The 21,165-nt window shown below is 36.1% G+C and overlaps 1 protein-coding gene across 4 annotated transcripts in view; it reads left to right on the top strand.

The window, feature by feature from the left end:
• Positions 1-21,165, top strand: part of CDK8 (cyclin dependent kinase 8) — a 111,525-nt gene that overhangs the window by 65,497 nt on the left and 24,863 nt on the right. For 3 of the 4 annotated variants that reach the window (XM_058689357.1, XM_058689348.1, XM_058689339.1), the window contains exon 4: positions 4,570-4,710. In XM_058689357.1, coding sequence (XP_058545340.1) covers positions 4,570-4,710 — 141 coding nt within the window. Of the gene's footprint in view, positions 1-4,569; positions 4,711-21,165 lie in introns of those variants that run through there. The other variant, XM_058689363.1, reaches the window with a different exon arrangement.

The following is a 21,165-nucleotide window of genomic DNA, read 5'->3' as shown; positions in this document are numbered from 1 at the left end:
GCTACAGAAAACAGTAGAATCTGAACAGTATAAACGACTATTTGGTGTGGTATCTTAGCTGCAGATTTTTGATAAAATTTTTAAGGTAACTGTAATAGCCATTTTGTTCTAGGATTTAAAAGCAGCATGTTTCCTTTTACTCTGTAAAGGAATATAAGATGAGAAAGTGGTATCCGTGTGTAGGGAGACAAATACGTTAGAGCTAGTCATTCTGTTATTTGTCATACAACATCAGGCAAATCTCTTAATGGCTCTGAGTGGGGGGGGGGCTCTGAAGTTATAGGCCCCCCCCCCCCCCCCCAATCTGTAACATGTGATACTTTTCCTGCTTTTCTACAGGATTTTTTGGAAGAGCAGTTTTGTATTTGGAAAGCTTTATAAGCTAAGTGTAGTATATAAATCTAACATACTATTAATCATTTCCTGGATATTATTCACACTTAATACCATATTCTAATGGATTGCTTATTTCCATAAACAGAAATTCAGTATTGTACTTACTTGAATTGGGCATGGTCTCGTTTAGGAAGAATTCTTTGTGGAAGACAGCTTCCAGTCAAATCCTTGAAGATTCTCAAAGTCAAGTGATTACAGTCTCTTAGATGAGTTTTATTAGGTTAGCTAATATAATGACAAAAATGATGTTACATTGATAAAAATTATTGTAAACTGAGAATTTATTTTTTTTATTTTTTTTACTTTTATTTATTTTTTTTATTATATGAAATTTATTGTCAAATTAGTTTCCATACAACACCCAGTGCTCATCCCAAAAGATGCCCTCTTCAATGCCTGTCACCTACCCTCCCCTCCCTCCCACCCCCCATCAACCCTCAGTTTGTTCTCAGTTTTTAAGAGTCTCTTATGCTTTGGCTCAGAATTTAAATTTATCTTGGCTAAAGAGCTGAAGTACAAAGAGCTAACTCAGTATTTTGCATTTACTCAGTAGATTGTTTTTAAAACCGGTATTTACGAAAGTCTTGGGCAACTATCAGATTTACTCTGTTAATCATAACGGTTATGTTTTTTGAAACTCTGAAGTGCAATCTTGGGGGTAAGAGTTTAGATATATAAAATGAAAATCTGTAGCAAGATAGCCAAAATAATTTTGAAATATACTCACAAAACTTATATGCTGATCAGTTTTGTGTAAAGAACATGTTAACACAGACTACAGTTGAGAAAATAAAACAAGTAAGCGAAAACCCAGTATTACATTGAGTTAATTCATTAACAAGTGCTTCACCTCTGTGAACTCTATTTTTTCTGATATTTAATAAGTAATTTAATAGGATCTTTAAATATTTTATGTGTTTTGTATACTGGCCTATATGTATATTTCTGTACTGGCTGTGCATCTCTTGAGATAAATAAAAGAAAACAAACATACATACAGATCTTCCTTGACCTACGATGGAGTTAGATCCTGATAAATGCATCGCAGATTGGAAGCATATCAAGTCAGAAGTACATTTCATACACCTAGCCTGATTGCTGAACATCATAGTGTAGCCTAGTCTACCTTAACTGTGCTGAGAACACTTAACATCCCCCCCCAGTTGTTGCAAAATCTCCTAACACAGAGCCTGTTTTGTAATGAAGTGCTCGGTACCTCACATCATCTGTTGAACACCATCCTGAACTTGAAAACCAGAATGGTTGTGTGAGTGTGGAATGGTTGTAGCGCGTTGGCCGTTGCCCCTCGCTGAGGTACAGCAGCTGCCGCCGCCTGGCATCCTGAGCGAGCACTGGCCTGCGTGCTGCTAGCCCGGGAAAAGATCCCATTTCAGAATTCGAAGTGTGGTTTCTGCTGAATGCTCGTCGCTTTTGCTCCATCACCACGTCAAAAAATCATAAGTTGAACCACTGTAAGTCAGGACCATCTGTACTGGTATGCAAGGGATTATAATATTCTGGCTCAGTTTCAGGTATCTTCAAAATAATTTACAGTTTTCACTCAGCTGCACTTTGTAGATGTAAAAACAAAATTTTGAAGTGAAACTAACTTCAAAACTAACTTTAACTAAGTAAACAGTAAATAGTTTGGAAGGAAGTTCACCTCCTGAAAATAGTAAAATAGTTTTCGACTCTTGCTAATTTCCAGAATTAACCTCATTTACATAATTTTAACCCTAACAGATTTCAGAAGTGGAAACTTCTATGGGTTTCATATACTTTCAGATTTATAAGAAGTATTTTTCACTGTGTGGATTTCTGTTTTCCATGAGTAAATGCAATTTGATTCAAATTATTTTTGTAAGTTATCTGTACAGAATTGTTTTGAACTGAAAGTAGACATCACATTTTCTATTCTATGAAACTATTGTCCACAGTCAGTGCTGGTTGTAAATATTTTTGTTGTTGTTCACTTCTGTTCTTTTAAAATAAATCTGATCAAATCAAATTGGGATTCTGTTAATAAAAATTTATTAAATTAGTGTGGCCGATATTGAATTGGACGCTCATTCTCAAGCCTAACATGAAATCAAATTATATGATCCAAATTTATGAGAAATTGTGTAGGCTGGTTTATAAACATAATTTGTAATAAGTCATGATTTGTAATAGTGGAACATAGGAGATCGTATTGTATTCAGTATAATTTCTAGCTAATATGTGATATTTAATTTTACGTGTCGATATAATAATTATACTTTCGCAGATTATGCCGCATGCAGTGTTCCCAGATGTGTATACATGGGCATCATTGGCCTTATTGTCCTCTTATTAATACTCATTTAAGTCAAATAAGTACTTTTAATGTTCATTTTAATAAAAATAAAATAATTCCGTTTACTAAAACCTCCTTTATCCATTTCATTTTCTTATTTTAATTGGAGTGTTGAATTAGCTGGGGTAAGGCAGCAGAGGATAACAAAAACAGTTGCAGTAAAAAGAGTCATTTAAAAAAATCACTTAGGTGTTGGTGAAATTTCATGCTAAGCACACCGCATATTTTTTATATAGCCCTGGAATAAAAAACAAAGGTAAGCGACTTCCCCAGTGTAGTTTTTTGTAGTTATAACATATTGGTAAAAAAGTAATTTGTTGAACCCTAATGAAAATGTTAACTGAAGGGGTGCTTAACTGGCTTAGCCAGTGTGCAACTCTTGATCTTGGAGTTGTAAGCTCGAGCCTCACGTTGGGGATAGAGATTACTTAAAAATGTCAACTGGAGGAGTGCATATGGCATCATTTATTGTACCTCCCCTACATATTCTTTTCTTCTCACTCTGTCAAGTTTTAATTTTTATAAATAATGATGTATTTTAATCTATTTTGATTAAGTTCTGAAAACCACTAGCTCTTAAGGTGAACAGACTTTATTGTCACACCATTTCTTAGGATATGTGACAGAACATTCTAGATTATTGAGTTTTAGCTCCATTTTGCTTGGCTGTTTTAAAATACTTTGGGCAGATAACAGAAGAAAATTAAAATAGTGTTATGCTGCTAATAAAGTATAGATTAATCATACTACATGCAGGCTGACACTTTTACTTTCCCACCAGGTAGTCTTTGCTATATATTTTTTTTCTTTGGAAAGTAAAACTTCTTCACTCATGAATTACGAGTTATTCCTTATCCTTGTTCTACTTTCTATGTCATAAGAAAATAGGAGGTGAAAATGTTGACCTGTAATATAAAATATGTCTGTCCTGTTTTAGTTGTGTTTACTGATGTCAAGAATATGGTTGATATTCACCCATAAGTACTGCTCAAGAGTCTTTTCTTCTGCACATGAGGTACCAGGCATATGCCTAGTGTTACACACAGCAGAGTTGATTTCAGCTGATTTGTAGGTGTTCTTGCAGTTTAAGAGTGCTTTAATTAAAACGAAGAAACCTGTCAAGAGAGTTTGAAACATGGGATCTTGTTTCTACCGAGGTACATTTGTTTATAAAGCAATTTTCCTGTTTATAAAATCGTATTGTGTTTTACGGGATGTCCACTAATACTGTTCCTAGAAAGTTTTTAATGAATAGTACAAGGCTATTTTTTTCTCATCTGAATCTTAGCTATTTCTAAATATTTCCACTGTGAACTGGTCATTTACATGTGATTTCTTTATGCTTCTGTGTATTTTATTGAAATAATTTCCCTGTGTGCTTCCTTTATAACCCATGTATTATAAATAGGTAACACATTTATGCTATGTCAGCCAACCCATAAGTATCTCTTGAAATTTGTTCTGTTTATTTTCTTTTCATTTAATTAGTACAGATAAAACAGATTCTGTTCTTGAAAATTTCTACCAGGTAAACAGGGGTCAAGTATATTCTGAAAGTATTTTTTAATTATACTTTTAAAATAAAATCACATTGCCCTCAACTTCTCTGTTGTAATCATTTGTTTTCTGAGACACGATCATTTGCTCAGGAAATGAGATTTTAGCTCCAGTTAGTAGGAAATTTTAAGTTTATGTTATCCAGCAGAATATGAAATTATATTTTCGATATCTTTGGGAATCCCTGAGTGTTTCTTTTTCTGTTAGGAAAATATTATACATCAAGTGATCTTTCCCTCTTTTCTTTTTTAAGCTTCTGGTGATATTTTTCTTTCTTTCAGCATATAATCAAGTTTCACAGAGCTTCTAAAGCAAACAAGAAGCCAGTTCAGTTACCTCGGGGAATGGTGAAGTCACTATTGTATCAGATCCTAGATGGGATTCACTACCTGCATGCTAACTGGGTGTTGCACAGGGATTTGGTAAGTTGATATGTAGTTAGGTTTAAGCAGAAGGATGCATTTATAGTTGGTTGATTTTCTAGTTGTCTCTACATATCAGTGCTGCATAGACTTGCAAACCTTGTAGAAGGGTGAGAGTGCTGTAGTCTCCTTACAGTCTAGCCTCATGCTGTTTATATGATGCATCCTGCTTCTCTGACGTATACTGGCTGGGGTTCCCTGAAGAGGTGAAAGAGGGCACATTTGTTTTCCTAAGCTTTTGTTTACTTTTAACTTTATAAATGAAGTCTAATTGATTATTAGATGCTAAGCAAACTCTAGTAATTGATATATTTGTGAATAACTTGGAAATGAAACTTCGGAGCCTACTGCAACTAAGTTACATATTAGAAGAGGAGATCTTAATTCAATCTGCTGGGTTGTTGTTGTTTTTTTTTTTATGTTTATTTTTTTGAGAGATAGGGATCAATCTGCTTATTTTTAAGCCCCACTATATTAGTAGCAGTCTTTTGACCAGTAACATTTATTAATCATTATTGAGTACATTATCGAGGAGCCTTGCCATGTTAATGCACATTAAATTCTTAAGAATTCCACATGGCAGAATAATTTATGCCTTTTTATAAAATCCATCTAGCATGAAATTTTTCGTTAAATTGTGCGTTGTTCATTCATCTTCCTGGATGTAAATGATTTAAATCTCAAATTCCCCATATTGCATAATTACATTGTGCTTTGTTGTTCTTTTCTTTGTAAAGGTGGTAACTATAGTAAAGTTTGTGACAATGCCTTCATTCCAGTTACAAACACAGCGCTGGAAGTGATGACTTGGTCTCTGATCATATGTGTCACATAGTCACTGATAGTGACTTAGTCACTAGTCACTTAGTCACTTGGTGACATAGTCGATAGTGACTTAGCTTTTAGCCCTGCAGACTTTGAGATGGAGCTGATCTGCCCCTTGCACATGGTCTTTCTGAGCTGCTCTGTATTTAATGCCTTCAGATCAGATGTTGCAGTGTCGTAATTTCTTGTGCTTTCATCTGTTTTCAACAAATCTCACAATATGCTTAAGGGTACTTATTTTATCTCCAGATCACATACCTAGAAAGCATTTAGACTAGTACCGATAACATCAGAAATTCGGTTGAAGGAACTTTTTTCCGTATGCAAATTTTATTTTTAATATTATTAGGGTATTTTATTTACAGTGGAATTACAGAAGTGAGACAAATCGTTGGTTCCTTATGAAGCTGAAAGTAAATTTCAACTTTTAGGGGAGTCAACTATTGATACTTTTAAGCTACCGACCTTTTTTATGATCTCCGAAAGAATAAAATATGGCAAAAGGGCATTTTTCCCTAATTATGCTGAGATGACACTACATTTTCTTTTTGTTGTAAGTTATTTTTCATCGTGAAAACATGTCTGTTTATTAGATGAATACAAATTGAAAACAAATCAGCATTTCAGTTGTTATGTTAAATATATAATATATTTGAACCACTTACAGTAATACCAGCTACAGTAGTGAAAAATAGTTACAGTTTAATGTTTTTTTAATTTCTCTTTTGGGAAAGCTCTTTCTATTGGTGTGGCATAGACAAGTTCTCTTTGACCTAGAGATAGTGTGGGACGCTTCATTTTGGAGGTCTCCCCGTCTTTTAGTGGTGTGCCAAGAGGTGGGGGCCAGTGGGAGCAGTGCACCCTAGATGCCAGCATCAAAGGGATGCACCGTCTGAAGGTGACTTAAAAATAATAAACAGACTTTTGTAAGAGAATAAACAGGGGGACACCTGGGTGGCTCAGGCGGCTGAGCGTTGGGCTTCGAGTCAGGTCGTGATCTCGTGGTTCTTGACTTCAGGCCCTTCATCAGGCTCTCTGCTGTCCACGCAGAGCCCACTCTGCATCCTCTGTCCCCCTTTCTCTCCGCCCCTCCCCTGCTCACGCTCTCTCTCTCTCTCTCTCTCTCTCTCAAAAATGAACATTCGTTTAAACAACGAGAAAAAAACATGAAAAGAGGTTACTTTTGATTGTCACCATATGCTGGCAGTTGGGAACAGTGTCAGTGATAAAATATTCTTGTTCTCTGAGAAAACCATTCCCACTCCTCTTACCCCTCTCATCTGCCACTGCTGTCAGTTGTTTATTTACCCAAAATATTTTCCGACCTGTCATGTATTGTCTGAGTACTGCTACCTCCTTTGACTCCCCCACTTAGAGTGAAAGCTCTTGAATCATTTGTGTATGACTGTTCACACCTAAGTCTCTTGTGCATTGTAGACACACAAGGGCCCACGGAACCATTGGGTCATTAAAGTGGTAATATCTGCCCCCAGTCTGGATCTTACCGGTTCAGGTGCTTACTTCTTGAATCAGTCCTCAGTTTCTGTAAGAAAGATTCGTTATCATAGTTTTTGTTAAAATGTGTCCACCTTCCTACCGACTAAAAAGTAAATTTTGGAGTTTTGATGGTATGTAATGCTCAACTATAATTACATTAGATATTCATATTTGTAGCAAAAAAGTACTCACTCTGAAGGATGTTCTTCAGAACCTGATAACTTGACTTTAACTCTCTCAAATATTGTTATTTGCAGATGAAATACTTATCCTATTAGAACAAATATAATTAATGGCTGATTATATTCCTTGCTTCTTTGCAGTCAGGTTTAGATGAAATGTGGCAATACTGACCTAAACAGACCTATGTAAGATTTCTAATGTTTCGAATTGCTGACATGCCACGAGAAACATCAGACTAAGATGGATAATTGGCACAGACTCCCTAAAAATATCATTTTAATAATGCCCTAGAATGTTATTGAAAGTTTGCTTAATAAAATTGTCTTCATCATTAGTAGAAATAATGATCTGAGATGGTAGAATAATGAAGTTCTTTGTTTGATATGTGCAGTTGAACTTTAACAGTTAATAATCCTATTTAATAAATAAAGATTAATTTCATCACCATTAATCATCACATAGTAGCAGATCAGTTACTGGGGTCTGTCGTCCTTGGTGAGAAATAGAGATTTAATAGTTCTGAAACTCTGGTTGGACCGAAGTCGGTAATAATTGCATATGTGTGTGGATGTTTTATGAAGAATGGGCCTGCGTGGCGCCTGGGTGGCTCAGTCGGTTAAGCGTCTGACTGGGTTTTGGGTCAGGTCATGATCTCACGGTTTGTGAGTTCGAGCCCCACATCAGGCTCTGCGCTGACAACGCGGAGCCTGCTTGGGATCCTCTCTCTCTGAGCCTCCACTGTTCACACACACACTCTCTCTCTCAAAATAAATAAATAAATAAACTTTAAAAGAAAAAGAAGAAGAATGGGCCTGAAAAAGAAACACATGAAATATTTATTTTTGTGCAATAATTTGTGAATCCAAGTCAAACTTTTTTGGTTTTAGAACATTAAAATATGTATGTATAAGTTGGTTTGCTTTACACCGAATCTATTTGCCTTAATTAGAGATAAATAAAAACAAAGGTATATGTGTTAGCTTTGTTCTTCCCTTTGACTACACTCTTTCCCTTCTTTTATTCTCCTCTCCTTGGGAAATGAAAATAGTCTGACCAACAGGCTATAGTCCTGGTTCTGGCCCTAACGTTTGTATTAGGATCCTCCAGAGAAACAGAATGTGTATGTGTGGAGAGGCAGAGAGATTTATTTTAAGGAGTTCCCTCGGGGAAATTGTAGAGGCTTGGTGAGTCCAAAATCTCTAGGGTAGGCCAGAAGGCTGGAGACTAAGGGGAAGAGTTGCAGAAAAGTCCAAAGGCAGTCTGCTGGCGGAATTCTGTCTTACTCAGGATAGGTTAGTCTCTGCTCTGTTGTGGCGTTGGCCTCTGACTGAATGGGTAGGGCCCACCCGTGACATGGAGGGTGAGCTGCTTTTCTCAACGCCTACCAATTTAAATCTTAATCCCATCCAAAAACACCTTCACAAAAACATCCAGAGAAAGGTTTGACCAAATGTCTGGGCACCATGGCCCAGCCAATTTGACACATAAAATAACCATCCTGTACAAATGAGTAAACAGAGGCACAGAGTTGAAGGAATATGGGACCAGTTAATTCCAATTTTTACTCCCCAATTATCTGCTTATATAAAAAAGGAGTACTGGGTTAAAGAATATTAAGATTTTTTTGCCCGATGCTATAAGGAGGAACTAAGTGTGAAATCTTAACGAAAGCTTTGAATAAAGATAAACTTAAGTGAGTCAGAATAAGGAAAAGTTTGAAGTCTGTTAGCCTGTTGGATTGAGTTTGGTGGTTTTTCGGAGCATGAATAAAAAGACATTAAACACCGAATCCTATCTGATACTTTCTGTGTAGACGCAAAAGTGTGATTTGGCAGCGGTGTCTGAAGTCTTTCCTCTTAAGAGGTTGTCCTTCTTGACTGAATTAAAGCACATTGGCAAGGCCATGAGAAGTTGTCCCTACTAGTGCCTCTGCTGTGACCATTTCAGGTCACCCAGCCACCCAGCCAACTCCCTCTCTTGTCTGTCCTCTTTCGTAGAAAAGATTAGTTTTTATATAACTTTCTAAATTTAAGATTGGTTTTCTTGCGCAGTTGTGAAATAAATGTCTAAGTCAGGTTTCTTTTTTAACTAGGAGACATTCTGTGATTGGGTTAAAATTTGAAAATCTCTGTTAAGTGTATGCACGCTAGTATTTGTGAATTGAAGTGAAAGCTGGCTTTAATCTTCTTTCCTTCCATCTCACTTCATATACCTGTTTCCAGCCAACTCAGAGATTTCCCTGTGTACTTGAACCCCCTCTTCCCGTCATCTCTAGTCATCTGTCTCGTTTAAAATTCTATTCCTCCTGGGGCGCCTGGGTGGCGCAGTCGGTTAAGCGTCCGACTTCAGCCAGGTCACGATCTCACGGTCCGTGAGTTCGAGCCCCGCGTCGGGCTCTGGGCTGATGGCTCGGAGCCTGGAGCCTGTTTCCGATTCTGTGTCTCCCTCTCTCTCTGTCCCTCCCCCGTTCATGCTCTGTCTCTCTCTGTCCCAAAAATAAAATAAACGTTGAAAAAAAAAATTAAAAAAAAAATAAATAAATAAAATTCTATTCCTCCTTTAAAGCGCTGCTCCTGCTACCTCACCAATAAAGCCCTCCCTGATCACCCTAGCTAGGAGTGAGAATGTTTACATCTAAAGTCCCATAGCAGTTATTTTGAATTACCCAAGGGGCACTTGAACTAGTTTTGGTAGTATGTTCTCTATTTGATTATAAGTTCCTGAGGGCAAAGACTGGGTTCCTCTGTGTTTGTATCCCTCCCAGTGCCTAGCAAAATACAGTCGGTATATACAGTATTGCTTATGTTTGTTGAATGAATGAACTAGCTCATTTGTAGCAGAAACAAGGTGGCTTCCAAGATGGTTCTCCATAGGTTATTTCTGCTACCACCTAATGTTTCTCCCTGTCTGCAGATGTGCGCACACTCCTTTTTACAGCCTACTGTCTTATCACTGCTATGGTTTACTGAAGTGAAAGAGGGCAAAAAAAACCCCTTTGTTCATAATTTTTAATTCTTTTCAGCAGCCTTCCTCTTTCTACCTAGAAGAATTCAGCTCTTGTCAGTCAGTCCAAAGACCATTCAGCTAATGATATCCATCTGTTGATTTCTTTTATCACACTCTTTTTCTACCCAGTATTTTTGTTTCACCCAGTGAAACCTATTTCCTGACGATTTACCTATTTATTCGTGTTCTCTTTATGTCATTTATTTTTTCCAGTGTTTTTCTTAAGGTTAGGACATCTCCATCGTGGTTCATTTACATCCCTTACTTTTTTTCAAAAACATCTTCAAGTCCCAAGTGTGTGAATTATTCAATAATTGTAGATAAGGCAGCAGTACCTACCTTGTGAGCACACAGCAGTTCTGAACTTACAACTCTCATTTCACTTTTATACTACATTTAAGTGACCAGTTCATTACTGGTCACAATGTAAATACTTTAATTTCTAGCTAATAGTTATTCACTTTTAATTTTGTAGTACACTTAGTGTTGGCTGAATTTTATGCTTTTGTTGAAAATAGTCATCCACCCATATCAGCCAGACCATAGAAATGGTTTACACTTAATTCAACTCTAAATGTTAAGGACTTGGGCTTTCAACATATTTCCTAGGAAACTTAGGAAAGTAGAGTGCTAGTTAATAAAACTGGCCAGTTGGCCATTAATTTTTGTTGAGTATAAATCAAGTTCTCATGGTCATTAATGTGTTCCACTTTTTAAAAAGCTGATATTCAAAATCTCATTTTAATTGTTACCCTAATGGCTTTAGCATAATGGTAATTAACTTGGAACTACCAGGCACATAGGGGTATTTCCACCTTGTTGCCCTAAGTGGAGTAGAATATTCAGTGAGAGATACTGTAACTTTTCATCATAGTTTTTTTTTTTTTCTTTTTTCATTCAAGCTGAATTACAAGGCTGTATATGAAATTTGGAGTGCTTTGTTGGAGTATTGCAACAAGCTGCTGTAATCACTCTTGCCCGAAAGCATTTCAAAATAGTTTTTTAGGCCACAGTGAATTTCTTAGAAAATAAGTCTCTACAGAGATTTCTTTTAGGAGTATCCCAAAGGGGATGTGCTACTGTGAGAGAAGTACACGATGTGAGATATGAGATAGCCCAGTGGGCCACAGTATATACATATGTAAAAGAGGTTCAAGCCATTTCAAAGCTTTCATCTGAAGTAAAAGAAAAAAAATCTGATAGTGCTGTTGCCCTGCAGTTAATTTTAATTATACTGGGTGGCTTGGAATCACTTGGTGGGGCTTCAGCTGTCCTTGGTGAAGGATGAGTTGGTTTCCTAGCAACCATTAAATAAGATCAAAATCTTTTGAGTGAGCCACTGACTCAAACTCGATTTCATAGGTCCTGCTTTATCTTGGCATCTTACGTATTGATGGTAGCATGATGGATTATTGGGGTATTCTGGATCTGATTCTCTTTGAGTGAAAGATTGCCTGGTTTATTAATTTTGCTTACTGAACATTATATATTTGCTCATGGTGATATGGTTTGTTTTGAAGTGCATTTTTTATTGTCTGCTGAATTCTGTCACTAATAAGTGGAAAAACTGAGAAGCAAAGAAGCTAAATGACGTGATTCTGGCTACTTGGAGAACCGTAACAAAGCTGGATCACTAAATTCAGGGATTTTTCTTCTAGGTTGGTGATTTTTAAATTGCAGGTTGTAAGCCATAAATGAGTCAGGAAAGCACACAACACAACTAGCCTTTTTATTTTTATTTTTTTAATGGAATAGAATAGAAAAAGTATCAGAGTATATCATACGTATTAAGGGCAGTTATTGTTTCATGAAATTTTTGTTTTACTTTTATATGTTTATATGTGAGTGTGTTCATTTAATATTAAATTGTTTTCTTGCTGTGGGTATTTGATATGGTTAGGAAAAGAGAAAAAAAACTTAGTCAAATCTTTAGAAAATACTCCCAAATTATAGGTCCTTTGATGTTTTGTGCACACTCCTTGACAGTGATGATAAAATTATTTTGAATAGCAGCCGCCCATTAGGGAAAAAAAAATTCAAACTAGGGTTTATATATGGGCACGAGAATTTCAGGCAGGTTTCCCTTTCTTCCTTTAATATCTTTTAAATTGTCTGAATTGCTTGCAGTTAACATATATTGTTATAATCAGAAAAAAAAAGTGTTTCATTTGGACTAGAAACTGAGGAAAATGTCTGTTCAGTCTGTTATTGAAGTTCACACGTAACATTCAGTGTAGTTTAGGGTATTTTTATGTTGGTAAAGGATGATGCTATTAAAGAAAAAAAGTAAAAACGTGCACTTTCTTTCTGCCCAAAAAGAAGGGCCAGTAAATTCTTCGGGGGGGTGGGGTAGGAAATGACAAGCAGAAAGGATCCTGAGATTACTCATATGCTGGAACAGGAGAGCAACAAAATAATTGAACAGTTGGAAGAAAGGAGCCTACATTTGCAGCCTCTGCTCTGTTTTTTGCCCCTTCTCTGTGCTTTAGCTTCCATAAAATGAGTGTGGGGACCATGTAAGCATGTTTCTTTAAAACAGATTTTGGGAAGAAAAATGCTCTGGGAAATGTCAGGTTTAATCATGCTTGTTACTTGAGATTTCTTTCATTTATTGGGAGCTCCAGTGATTTACTCTAATTTTCTTATTTGTTTGATTGTATAGCATTAAGATTGTATCCATAAAATTTAGGTTTGAGGATAAAGCGTGGGTTTTATTGATAACAGCTGATTGAGGCAAACTTAAATGAGATTTCCATTGATTTCAATTATTATTGTGAATGTCATGCTTATTCTAAAGCGTGTTTACTTAAATGACCAATTGGAAATTTTCCTTGAAAATATTTGATTGTTTGTAAACAATGTTTGATTTCTTGACAAATGCCACATTTGCTTAATTTTGATATTAATGTTGAGCATACACAGTGGACTGCATTCTATCATATGTAAATAATGAAAAAGTAGCCCGCTTGATTTTACTAAATGGCAGCTGCAAATGTCATACATTTTATAAAGACACGTTACAAGTTGGCAATAAAAATGCTGCTCTTTGGTTTACATGTTGCTTGTTAGGCTACTTTTACATTCTGAATGAGTCTTTTCAGATACTTTATCAACACACTGCTAGAATTTTTTTAGTCAAATTTCTCACCAATCAAGAAGGGTTATTCTAAATAATCTCGTCAAGGTTTTTGTTTTTGTTTTTTTTTTAAGAGTTTAAGACGATATTTTTGAGTGATCCTGAAAATTCAGTAGAAGTAAAGGATTATCAGAGTTTTGAGTCTGATCTATCTTTTCTCTATTTTTCTCTTCTTTTGACATAATTGACGGGATAACATCATTATATCATTTACATAACTGCTTGCATATTTTTTAAAAATGTTTTGTTTACTTCGAAGGAGAGAAAGAGTGTGCTTAAGCGGGGGCGGGGCAGAGGGAGGGAGAAGGAGAGAGAATCCCAAGCAGGCTCCGTGGTGTCAGCACAGAGCCTGACACAGGGCTCAATCTTATGGCAAGATCATGACCTGAGCCAAAATCAAGAGTCAGATGCTTAATGGACTGAGCCAACAGGTGCCCCAACTGCTTCCATTTTTTTTTTTTTTTTTTAATTTATTTTTGGGACAGAGAGAGACAGAGCATGAACGGGGGAGGGGCAGAGAGAGAGGGAGACACAGAATCGGAAACAGGCTCCAGGCTCGGAGCCATCAGCCCAGAGCCTGACCAGAGCCTGACGCGGGGCTCGAACTCACGGACCGCGAGATCGTGACCTGGCTGAAGTCGGACGCTTAACCGACTGCGCCACCCAGGCGCCCCATGCTTCCATTTTTTATAAACAAAATTTACTATCATCCAGAGCAGTGTGTTTCCAAAAACAGGGCAGATTTGGGAAGGTTTTGTTTAAAGGACTTTTGAATCATATTAAAGACAAGAATTTACCGGGTCCCTGATACAAGTTATTACTACTGGATATAGTGTTAATATATCCTTTTTCTCTTTTGGCCTTTAGACTTTTACATTAGGAAAAGAGACATACTGTCTATAGTCAAAATACCAAGAAATGCTTTTTCTAAAAATAAGTTTCAGAATTTTTTGTATTATATTCTGAAAAACATATTAATATTCCAGTCTAGCTTTCTAATAGTAGAGTCAGGCCTTTTAGAATATTAGAGTATTATATTGTCTTCTAGACTAATGAAGATTTGTCAAAGTAATTTAATCTTTAAAGATAGAGTATATTAGATAAGGTTTTGTCTTATCTGAGCTAAAATTGTTATCTAAACCTGTTTAGATCACAGGCTCCCTTGGCCATATATATCTTTCCGTCTTTTTCAGTTTGATAACTGTAGGTCTTTACTGGATACAAGCAAATGAGAAATGGTTATATAAGAGGGTAAAAGTAAGTCTTCCTACAGAAATAAGCACATGCAGCTAGCCATATTTCAAAGTCAGTTCAACATAAAAGTTCAGGACTTTGAGTAAATTTTTATAAATGTTCTAATCAACCCATAGGATTTTTTTTTTTTTTTAGATTGAGTAAAACTAAAAGTTTCCTCAGGTACAATTAGATATTAAATTAGTAATAGTTATTGAATTAACTGTTGAAGAAATATTTCTTTATCAAAGTTTCCTGCCCCTAGTACAGTTAGGATTTTACTTGTTTTTCAGAGTGTCCCTTTGTTGTCATAACCTATGTCCATTTTTATTATTTATGTATAATTTGCCTTCAGATATATATCATGCCATAGATATAATACTTTTAAGTAGGTATATAATCTAAGGATCCCTAACTCCCTTTGCCACAATAGGTGTGTGAGTTTCTAAGATTAGTTTCAATTCTCTGAATTCATGGCCTTTTCAAACTACAGATAGGCTTGTAATTTAGGTCAGTACAATTCAAGATGCCTATTTAACGAAAATGTAAATGATGGGAGATAGACTGCTAAGTTTTTTAATCATTAGTTTAAAAATCTGTGTATGTAAACACCATATACCATTTGAAATGAAGAGCATTTTTTTGTGTTCCCTAATGTCATAAACTAATAGACTATAAAGTTGGAAGGCATCTTAGAAGTGACCATTCCCATTCCTTACCCGGTGTAGTGATTCTTGGGAATGCATGCAGCAGTAACCATGCTGTCACCGTTGAGCATTTCCAGCAGCGACTAGTGTTCTGTCTTAGTGCGGTACACTTGTTACATAGCTGTATGCCTCACAAGGCAGAGTCAAAAAACCAGAATGTATGACCCTGACCTGTCTCTTCTTCTGATTGATCTTCTCTTTTATTTTTATTTTTGTTTCCTTTTGATTAACACCGGCTGGCAAAATCAGGTAGTCTGGGCCTTCATGGTAAGGAGGAAGAGGAGAATCTAAAAATAAAAAAGTAGGTAAAAGGTAGGAAGAAGTAAAGAATAACAACAGAAAAAATTAAGAAGAAAAATAAAGGGCTGCGTTCACCCTCGTGGGACTGAGCCCTGCATCGGGCTGCATGCTGAGTGTGGAGCCCTATTTAAGATTCTTTCTCTTCCCCTGCCCCTCTCCCCAACTCGTGCAGGTGCACACGCTCTCTCTCTCTCTCTCTCTCTCAAATAAATAAATAAATAAATAAATAAATAAATCATTCCTTTTGATCTAGCAATCCTACTTTTAACAAACTCTCTTACGGATATTACTAAAAAATGGTGAAAAGGCCATCACAGCATTATTGATAATGACAAATTGAAAAAACGTACCTGTGTAACAACTGGAAAATGTGCAAATTGTAACATGCAGAAAAATTGACCTGTTGTGTAGCCATTTAAAATTATGTTCATGGGTGGGGGAGCCTGGGGGTCTCAGTCGATCGTCTGACTTCGGCTCAGGTCATGATCTCATGGCTCGTGAGTTTGAGACCCTTGTGCTAACAGCTCGGAGCCTGGAGCCTGCTTTGGATTCTCTGTGTCCCTCTCTCTCTCTCTCTGCCCCTCCCTCGCTCCTGCTCCTGCTGTCTCTCTCCCTCTCTCCCTCAAAAGTAAATAAACATTAAAGAAAAATCTTTTTAAATTATGTTTATGGGGGAAGGGAAACAAAAATAAGATAAAAACAGAAAGGGAGGCAAACCATAAGAGGCTCTTAAATACAGAGAACGAACTGAGGGCTCTGCTAAGGGGAGGGGCTAAGTGGGTGATGGGCATTAGGGAGGGTACTTGGGATGAGCACTCAGTGTTGTATGTAAGTGATGGATCACTGAATTCTCCTGAAATCATTACTACACGATGTTTTAACTAACTTGGATTGAAGTGTAAAAAAGTAATAAAATTATGGTAAGTGTAAGTAATGTTGTTATAACGTTAAGAGAGAAAGCAGATCTCAACATAGTGGAAGTAAAATGCTGAGTGAAAAATACGTCAACAAAAGAAAATATACCAAAATATTATGGTTAAATCTGGATGGTAGGGGCTCCTGGGTGGCTCAGTCAGTTAAGCGGCCGACTTCAGCTCAGGTCATGATCTCATAGTTTGTGAGTTCCAGCCCCGCATTGACCTCTGTGTGACAGCTTGGAGCCTGGAGCCTGCTTCGGATTCTGTCTCTCTCTGTCTGCCCCTCCCCAACTGTCTTGCTCACTCTCTCTCTCTCAAAAATAAATATTAAAAAAAATATTTTAAAAAAATGAGATATTTATTCTAGTTTTAGCTGGAGATAAATTCCTAACCAAGTAAATTCCTGACTATCACTAAAGATATGATAGATATGCTGAAATGTAAAAACAAGAGTAAAAATACTCTTATAGAAAACAATAGTATAAATGCTCTTATAAAATATAAAATGTAAAGTTTGTAGCAAGAAGAAAGTAATATATTAGAAAAATGGCAAAAATAATTGAATCTACCTTTGCTAACTAGAATATAGAGAATTGATGTGAATATTTAAGTTTAGTAACCTAAGCCTCCTCAGGTAAATCTAGAGAGAGTAAATCATAACATGCGTATCAATGAAAGATCCTCAAATTAAAATATTTAAGTTATGTATCAAGCTAATAAAAATTATAAAATCTTACATGGATACACATTGCTTTTGGTTTTGAGGATTGCTTTTATCATACTTAATGGTATTGTTTTGTATAAAAGAATGTTGAATTTATACAATTGATACTTGAACCTTTCAAGGGCAAAATCTGTTAATGTGTATCCAAAAAGACCTTAAGAATGTTTATAACATTTATGCAAATAATTTGACTTTCTAGGAATTTATCATAGGTACATACAGAAATGTTTGTTATGGCATTATTTTTCTTTTATTAAGAAACTAGGAACAACCTCAACATTTTAATAGGAGATAATTGGTATAAGTTACAGGGAATCCATATGATTCATGAAGATTATATCAGGAAAGTAATTTTCAGACTAAAAAATCTTCATGATATACTAGTGAGGAAGGAGGGTACAAACAATATATTTAGTATAATGCCATTTTTTATTTTTATATGGAGGAAAAAATAAAAAGGCATACTGATAATGTTTATAGTGGCCCTCTGTTAGTTTAGAGATTATATACAGTTGCTTTGTTTTTAGTCATCTATTATCAAGCACATTGTACTTTCTTTATTTCCCAAGTTATATCCATTGAGCATGTATCCACCTTTGAAACTTAAAAAACAAACTTTTGTGGGGCACCTGGGTAGCTCAGTTGGTTAAGCATCCAACTCTTGGTTTCAGCTCACGGTTCATGAGATCGAGCTTAGTGTCGGGCTCTGGACTGACAGCAGAGCCTGCTTGGGATGCTGTCTCCCCCTCTCTGTCTGTCTGTCTGTCTGTCTGTGTCTCTCAAAATAAATAAACATTAAAGAAAAACTTCTGGTTTTAGAACAATAAAGCTCTTGATATTACTTGGTCTGATAATTCTACATTTGAGATTTCATCCCAAGGAAATTACCTGGTGTATGTGTCAGGGTGTTTGGGGTTTGAGGGGAGGCAAGTATAATTTATACAAACATTGTCAATGGGAGCATCGTCAGGGTTGATTCCAGAAGTGGGGGTTTGGGGCAAATACAACCAGCTGTCTATTAATAGAAAAATACAATGTAGTTAGTAAGTGTAATGTACAAACATCCAGATTTGTCCAGAAGATAATACTTGGGAAGACAACACAAAACAGTATTACTCACTGATTACTGTTATACTATCAAATATATAAATTAATATTGTTTAGAATAGTATTTGGAATTACAGTGATTTTCAGATTTAAATATAAACTTTGTATACTTTTTTTTGGTAAATTTAGTTAAATTCTTTTTATTTTATTTTATTTTTTATCTTTTAAAATTTGCATCCAAATTAGCATATAGTGCAACAATGATTTCAGGAGTAGATTCCTTAATGCCCCTTACCCATTTAGCCCATCCCCCCTCCCACAACCCCTCCCTCCAGTAACCCTCAGTTTGTTCTCCATATTTATGAGTCTCTTCTGTTTTGTCCCCCTCCCTGTTTTTATTTTGTTTCCCTTCCCTTATGTTCATCTGTTTTGTCTCTTAAAGTTCTCATGAGTGAAGTCATATGGTTTTTGTCTTTCTCTGACTTATTTCACTTAGCATAATACCCTCCAGTTCCATCCATGTAGTTGCAAATGGCAAGATGTCATTCCTTTTTGATTGCCAAGTAATACTCCAGTGTGTGTGTGTGTGTGTGTGTGTGTGTGTGTGTGTGTGTGTGTGTGTGTCTCCATACACACACACACACACACACCACATCTTCTTTATCCATTCATCCATTGATGGACATTCGGGCTCTTTCCATACTTTGGCTACTGTTGATAGTGCTGCTATAAACATGGGGGTGCATGTGTCCCTTCGAAACAGCACACCTGTATCCCGTGGATAAATGCCTAGTAGTGCAATTGCTGGGTCCTAGGGTAGTTCTATTTTTAGTTTTTTGAGGAACCTCCATGCTGTTTTCCAGAGTGGCTGCACCAGCTTGCATTCCCAAAATTTAGTTAAATTCTTAATAATGAAACTGGAACTATTTTGAAAACTAAAAGATTTTTGATATCCTGTCTCTACCCCTTAATACCTCTCCCTTAAGATGTATTTGATCTCCTTAATGTTACTCAGTTTTCTAGTCTTCGAGTAATAGGTACTTTTTTTCTTATTGGGCACTTTATTAGATTCTTTGCTTAAACTATGGTTACAACATACCTTAAAACTTTACAAAAATACAATTAAATAAATCCAACTTGGAAAATACATTTCCATCTATAAGAAAATATACACATATATGTATTAATATATGCACCCACACATTCTTTATTAGGAACAAATGAGCTCTAGCTTTGCTTTAAAATTAAAGTTTATTTCTGTTGCCATGTTTCTGTTCTGTGCCCCCATGTTTCATTGTATGAAATGAATATTGTTTCTGGTAGTCTGTGACAGTAAGAAAATGACTGTTGTGTCATTGAAAATAGGACATTATATTCCAGGTTGATCTTGTTGCACTTAAACTAGTATTTTATGCCTCAATTGCCTAAAAGGGACAGGTTAAGAATTTTGTAAGTTAAAAATTCAAAATTTATCGTTTTAAAAGATAGCAATTTTAAACTAATAATGTGAATCATGTTTATTATTAGAAATACTTATGATCATATTCACAACGTGGTGAAAGACCATTTTATTTACTTTTGTATCACCTAGATGAAAACAAAAAGTAGAGTAGTAGTCTGGACTGGAGGGATGTAGGAGAGGCTTATTGAGAAGAATTGTCATCTATTATTAGCATGATTACTGCCATGTAGTTAATGCTTGTTTCAAAGTATCTTGATTAGCATCGACTCTGACAAAGAACCTAATTCCTATTCTCCCTAAAAGAGGACTTGTTAGGTAAGTAAAAGATTCGTCAGTGCACCCATGTGTTTCGATGCCCTAGTGCATGCTGTCTCCATCCCCCGAGAGGGTGCAGACCCAGCCTTGCACTGGTTTCGTAGAGGACATTAGTAAATTCTGGAGGCACCGTCTCCCGTTGCTTATCTTCCAGACCAGCTCCTGAGCTTTCACACGTCAGCTGTCATCACCTGTGCAAAGCCTTTCCTTGCCTGAATTTACCCTACCCATTAGTCTAAACTGTCTGCCCCTGGCTTGCTGCTCTGTTGATCTCTAGGCCTCACTGCCTCTTAGTTCCTCAAATACAGGGATAAATGTAGAGCACTTGAACTGTTGACTGTAGAGGATGAAGTTACTGGTTATAAAGTAACATCTGTTTTCTCATCAGGAAGCAGAATTTGTTAAATTCTATACATTTTTTTTTCGAATTTATACAAAAAGCAAGAATTAACTTTACTAGAGTAGTTGATAATTTCTTCTTTAGCTTAAAGATGTTCAGCAGCAATACTGGGGTAAATTTTAATATTAGAGGTAAAAAATTAAAATTCATAGCTTGGAAGAAAAAGTGAAACTATGATAAATGGTCTTCCAGACTATTCACTGGATTTCCAAATTTCTCTCTAACTCCACTCCTTACAAGGTTTCTTATAAAACAGTTTTTTAAATTACCGAATATATGTCTATTTAAGACTTTGCTGCTCATGTTTGAATCTCATATATGTATATCAGAGTTAAAGTTTTTAGTATGTATTGTACATATTGATTAACAACCAAGCTGAAAGTTATTATCTAGAATGTGTGCCCCCAGAAAGTGTACAATGTTTTGTGAAAGTTAAATTCTGAATAAATCTTAGAGAACAGCACTGGCAGTGGTTTCTCATGGGCAGCTGTATTTTGGTTTTTGTGTGTGTTTTTTTTTTAATAGATCCATCAAGAATCAAACTTTCCTGTTGACTGCAAGTCTCCATTTTGCCTTGACACATTAGTGCGCATATGAAGACCCCATTTTCACCCCTAAAATAAGGTCTTGGCAGTTATCGGGACAGATAGGCTATCATTCTCCACTTCTGCACCTCTGTCAGATATATCTGATATTGGCAGTT

This window comes from Neofelis nebulosa, chromosome 1 (assembly GCF_028018385.1).
Source record: "Neofelis nebulosa isolate mNeoNeb1 chromosome 1, mNeoNeb1.pri, whole genome shotgun sequence".
In the NCBI taxonomy this organism is placed as follows: Eukaryota; Metazoa; Chordata; class Mammalia; order Carnivora; family Felidae; genus Neofelis; species Neofelis nebulosa.
The sequence above is the reverse complement of the archived record's forward strand: the minus strand, read 5'-3'. Positions and strand labels throughout refer to the sequence as shown.